We start from the raw sequence: 6,077 nt of genomic DNA, 5'->3' as shown, positions 1-6,077 counted from the left end.
GGGGGGGGGGGAATCCTCTTAGTTATTCTGCATTCATGTGCTGGTATTTCATCACTTTACCTGCTGGACCCGTTTGTTCTGCTGCTCAGCTCATGATAATAATAGACCGTCAGCTTTGTGTCGTGCCAACACCTCAGGGTGAAATGTCCCAAATACCACATGATTAACTCCGTCATTAAACTCCAGAAGTGTTTACCTGGCAGTTTCACACAGCCTCTGAGCCAGCTAGTATGAAGAGTGTGGACTAGTATGACAAAATATTTGCATTGTGGGAGCTCATCATTGCCAAATAAATCAAAAATAAATCATTTGAGAGGTCAGGATCATGTTTGTGTGTGTGTGAGAGAAAGAGGGAGAGGTATAATAAGAAAGGTGAGCACTATGGGTGTGTCCTTCATTCACACAAACACACTCAGGTCTTATATAAACCCTGTTGAACCTGTTACTGCCCATACACCTGTAACATACACTTCTTCACCTGCTGTAGGTGGCTCTGACTGCTCAGTATTAGGTGCTTGTCTGTAGCTACACTTTACCTGTGGGAGTATCTCTGTCACCATTCTTCACCTTTGGACTGTAAGCAGAGTTTATTTGTGTCTGGAAGACTTGGACTTTATCCTGATTATTTCCTGGTCATGCTCACATGCTGGATCGCCTGCATCACAGCGAGCAAAAACAACACGACTCCATGTTCCTGAACTCACTCTACATCTCTGATTCACACAAGAGATAAAGCTGGATTTTCTATTTGTTTTAGATTTTGATTGAAAGCTCTTTACCTGTGAAGGTTGTGATTGTCACTGTGAGTGTTAGCGGCGCCTGCACATTGAGGCAACATGATGGAAGAGGTGTCCATGACGATGGCATACGATGCCGACACTTTGGAGCAGCTGAGCGAAGAGGAGATCCTGGCCTGCCTGGTGGAAGAAACTGGACCAAAATTCACAGTAAGACTCACTTACAGTCACTTTTGAGATCACCACATCTAACCGTTAAGCAATTGGCTTTTTGGAAGTATGAAGAACTTTCAAAGTCAAAATGAGAGTAAGACTAATTTAAAAAATGATGCACCCTGCTGCTCCACCATTTATAACATTTCTTACAGATCCAATACACTGTAACACAAAACCCATTTCACTGCATGACAGATGTGTTATCGTAGATAGAAGGAAATGAAGCCTGAGTGTTCATTTTTGATATTTGAGATATGGAAATTGTCAATTGTCAGGCTCATAATAAATACCCCCCTCCTAATACTCCTTTATGTTCCTAAATGATCCCTCCCCATGTGCTCTATCTTAACTCGCACTTATCCCTATCTTGATCTCTTTTTTGTTTCGGGGGCCTGTTCCACGATTTGTCGCGCTCAGCATCCGACAGCAGATCTGTTTGAAGGAGATAGCTTTCTCCAGCTCACTCAAATATGACTTTGCTGTATTTCATCAGCCTCTTCTCTCTCCCTTCAGGTTCCCTCAAAGAAAGAGAGCCGGCTTCAGCTGATGGATGATGAAGAGCCTTTGGACAAATACCTCGTCAGAAATCCTTCACTCACCACAAACAGATACATTAAAGTCATTCCACTGATAAAAATGTCGACATTCTGTTTATCCCTGATGGATTTTCCTGTGTTTTTGCAGAAGGAGAACTATGTGTTGCAGCAGACGAGCCTCCGTCTGGAGCAGGAGAACGACAGCCTCGCTCACAGACTGATCACCAGCAAGATAGCCTTGAAGAACGCTCTGGACCAGGTACGATAAGACATTTCCCTTCACCAAAAGGGTAAAAGGGTTTGCTTTAAAAATGCATTATAACCTCCTGAAAGTCATTACTCAGCCTGTCAGGAGACAGCCAGAATGTGACCTTAATAATACTTTCCGGCATTACGAGCAATTCAGTCTGCAGTCGTATTTATGCTCAAAATGTCAACCCGTCTCCAAATAACTGGCCAGCAGTACCAAGCATGCCGGCATTTTATCTAGAGATATGATTTCAAGATTGTTCACTTATTGCTTATTCTTCATGAAATGGTTCTTTAAAACCCTGAAATGGTCTAATGTGAAGATTTAACAATTGCAATGATAGTTTCATTTGCTTAAGTCTTCTCAATACAGCATGTCACAAAAGCCTGGAGAGAAAAAGAACAAGATGGACGATTTATTTAATTATCGTATATTTATTATCGTAAAGGAGGGTTCGTAAGTTGTCTTGTGAAAATGTTCTGTACATGAATATCTGTTCCATGGATTTGACTTTGAATTTTAACTGCTGTCCGTCAATGTCCTTTTAATCCTTTAATTTTATTTTGTAATCAGTGATCTCCAGACTTTGTGGAATATGCACAGGATTTAATGACGGCTACATGTTTTAATCAAATCGAATCAAGTTTTATTTATATAGCACATTTTTTAAAACGATTTTTGGTCGAGCCAAAGTGCTGTACATGCAATAAAAACACGTTACTACGATAGCAAACAGAAGACAACAAATTACAACAGCAAAAATAAAAATCACACACAGGGAAATGTCAGGAGTTATGCTCCGCTCTGACTACAAGGCCAGAGAAGAAGTGAGTCTTAAGTGTAGATTTAAAAACCCCTAGGGTCTGGGCCGAACTCACATGGAGGGGCAGAGTGTTCCAGAGCCTGGGGCCAGCTGCTGCGAAGGCTCGGTGCCCTCGGGTTTTGAGCCTGGTCTTGGGCACTATCAACAGCAGCTGGTCAGCCGACCTTAAAGCTCTGGCTGGGGTGTAGCGCTGGAGGAGTTCAGCTATATAGGCCGGAGCCAGCCCATTTAGTGCTTTAAAAACAAATTAAAATAATTTAAAATCAATTCTGAACCGAATTGGAAGCCAGTGCAATGAGGCCAGAATTGGGGTGATGTGGTCACGCTTTTTATGGCCAGTGAGAAGCGTGCAGCTGCGTTCTGCACTAGCTGCAGGCGTCTAATTGTCGCCTGGTCCATACCCACATACAGAGCGTTGCAGTAATCCAGTCTCGAGGTAACAAAGGCCTTAATAACCCTTTCTAGGTCTTTAAAAGATAAAAACGACTTGGTCTTGGCCAATAGTTGTATTTAAAAAAAGCAGGTCTTGACTACGGTGCTGACCTGCTTATCAAATGTAAAAGTGCTAGTGATGGTCACTCCAAGGTTCGTGACAGAGGGGAGGATGTTTTCATTGAGAGCCCAGAATATCAACCGGAGAGGCTGGAGGTTGGGGTCCAAAAACGAGGACCTCGGTCTTGCTCTCGTTGAGGTTGAGGACATTTTGGCTCAGCCAGGATTTGATCTCTGCTAAGCAGTCCATCAACGGCTGTAATGAGTTGACATTTGAATTGAAAGGCAGATAGATCTGTACATCATCGGCGTAACAATGGAAGGGGATGTTGTGTTTTGTGAGAATTGAACCTAGGGGCAGTATGTACAGTAGAAAAAGGATGGGGCCCAGAATCGAGCCTTGGGGAACCCCACAGGTAAAAGGGGCTTTAGCAGAGGAGAAGGTACCTAGCTGCACTGAGAATCTACGGTCTGTCAGGTAGGACCTGAACCATGCAAGGGCAGTCTTTTCAATAGAGAAATGTATTGTTTTTGTTGAAAACCTGAAGGCCTGATAATCTAATTGTACTGTAGTTTTTAAATTGCATTTCTATTTTAGTTCCGTAATTGCATAGGATAAGCATTATGGATGAAGCCTGCATCTCTTTTGGCACTCTATATCGAAAATGATTTCATACAACACGATGACGTTACTTCCAACAGAGAGTCTTTGCTGCTGACCAGAATAATGTTAATTTGCAGGCGGAGGACCGAGTGGACGAACTCACCAAAGACCTTCTTCAGACCAGACACCATCTGCAGGCGACAGAAGAGGAGAAGAGAGGGACAGAGGAGGAAGCTGAAGTGGTACGCCTCTTTAAAACATCACAGAGTCCTTACAAGGTTGATGCTATGCTTGACATGCATGAGTAAAGGATTTCTTCTCTTCTTACAGGCGAAGGAAGTGTTTAGAAGAGAGCTGCAGAAGACTGAGCAGGAAGTCAGGAGGTCGTCTGGTGTCATTGCGGACTACAAACAGGTAGAGAGAATCAGAAAAATGAGGCTGTTTGGATTTATGAGATACTTCACAAGAGGATATATTAATAAAGAGTGCTGCCTAATGCTGTTGATCCTCTTTTCTGCTCAGATCTGCTCTCAGCTGACAAGCCGTCTGGAGAGGCAGCAGGCCGCCCACAGAGAAGAGTTAGACTCACTCAAGGTGAGAATCAAACTGCTGTCATGCTTCCTACTTTTAAACCACCTTTTCCTCTGTCATGCTTCCACTTGAACATGTTGTAAGAATTCATTTTCCTACCCTCTTCTTCACTTTCTTATTTGGTTTTCATCGTATGTGTGGTAGGTAAGTCTGGACACTGTTTCACATCATGCCTATTCTTCTCCATCTTTGCAGAGTGCAGTGAAGGCTTGCTCACGCTGTCGACACCTCGTAGAATCAGAAGCAGCAATTGAAGGCCACGGGAATACTGAACCAGGCCAGGAAGAGGACGACACAAAAAAGGAAGAGCAGAGGAGGGTGGAAAAGGAGAAGGAGTCCCTCTGGGCCGAAGTCAAGGAGCTGGAGCAGGAGTTGGCCAGGACCAAAGTCCATATGGTGGAGTCCAAGTGCAAGATCCAGGTCAGAGCAGACCATCAAACCATCACACAGCACCTATAAATACACACAAACACATCTGGTGAATCTAAGCAAGCCAAATCCAGGTCACATCACTACAGTCTACCATGCATTGGCACTTTAATATCTAAAAGAAATGTGAATGAAACTTCAAGGAACATATTTAATGTCTGATAAAAAAAAACACAAAAAAAACAAATTGTTCAAACTCAACTCAATAAATAGGGATCTGTATATTCATTAAGGTTTGCAACAGAAAATACTTTTGTATGTCTGACATCAATGTGAGGCATTTCCAAATAAATACAGAATATAGGGTTAGGGTTAGGCATGGATTCCTGCAAATATATGATGGACACTTTCATCCCATGTTGGGGCAAGGGAAGTGGTCAGCGCAATTGCTCATTATTACTTTTGGCCATTTCAATACATACAAACATCTGTTTTACAGTACTAAAACTGCATGTTGTGTGTCGTTTTTCCTTCACCAAATACAAATAAATGTTTTTGGACGGTCTAAATAATGCACAATTAAAACAGATTTTAACATTGAGTAATTATTATATTATATGATACTAAAACATAAATTGGAAATTAATTTATTTTTATTAAAAGCACTAAAGACAAGACAAAGTAGTGTACCATTATCGAACACATTCAATCAATTTAGTGCAATAAAGTGTATTTTGTATTCAAAACTTAAGAGAAATAGAGAGAAATACAAGAAATCAAACAGTATTGTTGCACAAAAAATGTATTTGTGATTAATTTCTTTGCTGCATTTCTCACATTCTCCTCTTTCATCCTCGTGCAGGAGCTGGAGCACCAGAAGGGAATCCTGGCCAACGATCTCCAGGAAGCGAAGAACAGCTGGATCAGCAAGGCCTTCACCTCCCTGCGGACGCCCAGCGCAGGGGGACTTCACAGCATCAGCTTACCCAGAGAAGGAGCTCCCTCAGTGGTGTGGAACCTCCGCAGAGGCTCCCTGTCTGAGTGGAGCGCCAAGAAGCTGTCGTGGCCTCACAGAAACAAACAAGAACATCTCTAAAAGCTTGGACTGTGAATTTGCAGACTGCTAAAAGTGGAAACAATTGAAGGATCAGACCTCAGAGTATTTATTCACAATGTGATGTGCAATGTGTGGTCAGTGCGTAGCTGCTGTTGTGTACCATAGGGCAGTGTAAAGCATGAACACTTTCCAACTACTGAACACACTAGTGCATTTGTTCCTTTGTAAACCAAATGTGCCATGTGAGTTATTTGTACATAATTATGTTCTTTGTAAAACAACATTAAAGCAGGTATGACTTAAGAAAATGTTTGTGTATGACGTAAGGAAACCTGACTCATTATTAGAAACGAAACACTTCTTTCTCAAATAGTTTTTTCCTGCAATTCACCACGATCGATG

At 42.1% G+C, this 6,077-nt stretch overlaps 2 protein-coding genes across 3 annotated transcripts in view; both read left to right on the top strand.

Moving 5' to 3' along the window:
* LOC104965963 (gamma-aminobutyric acid receptor subunit alpha-6-like) overlaps nt 1-6,077 on the top strand; it is a 599,227-nt gene that overhangs the window by 165,926 nt on the left and 427,224 nt on the right. The gene's annotated exons all lie outside the window — the stretch shown is intronic.
* LOC104965950 (rab GTPase-activating protein 1-like, isoform 10) lies at nt 474-6,051 on the top strand. Of its 2 annotated transcripts, XM_010795022.1 has the most exons (8): nt 474-947; nt 1,467-1,532; nt 1,638-1,748; nt 3,796-3,900; nt 3,989-4,072; nt 4,181-4,252; nt 4,445-4,669; nt 5,481-6,051. In XM_010795022.1, the coding sequence occupies exons 1-8, from the start codon at nt 837-839 to the stop codon at nt 5,712-5,714; spliced, it is 1,008 nt and encodes a 335-aa protein (XP_010793324.1). In that variant the 5' UTR covers nt 474-836; the 3' UTR covers nt 5,715-6,051. The 2 variants fall into 2 exon arrangements, with proteins under 2 accessions (XP_010793324.1, XP_010793323.1); XM_010795021.1 differs by having other exon boundaries at nt 1,467-1,748.

The sequence above is a fragment of the Notothenia coriiceps genome, unplaced genomic scaffold (genome assembly GCF_000735185.1).
Source record: "Notothenia coriiceps isolate Sejong01 unplaced genomic scaffold, NC01 NC01_scaffold00037246, whole genome shotgun sequence".
Lineage (NCBI taxonomy): Eukaryota > Metazoa > Chordata > Actinopteri > Perciformes > Nototheniidae > Notothenia > Notothenia coriiceps.
Note: the sequence above shows the minus strand (reverse complement) of the source record. Positions and strands in the feature narration are given on the sequence as shown.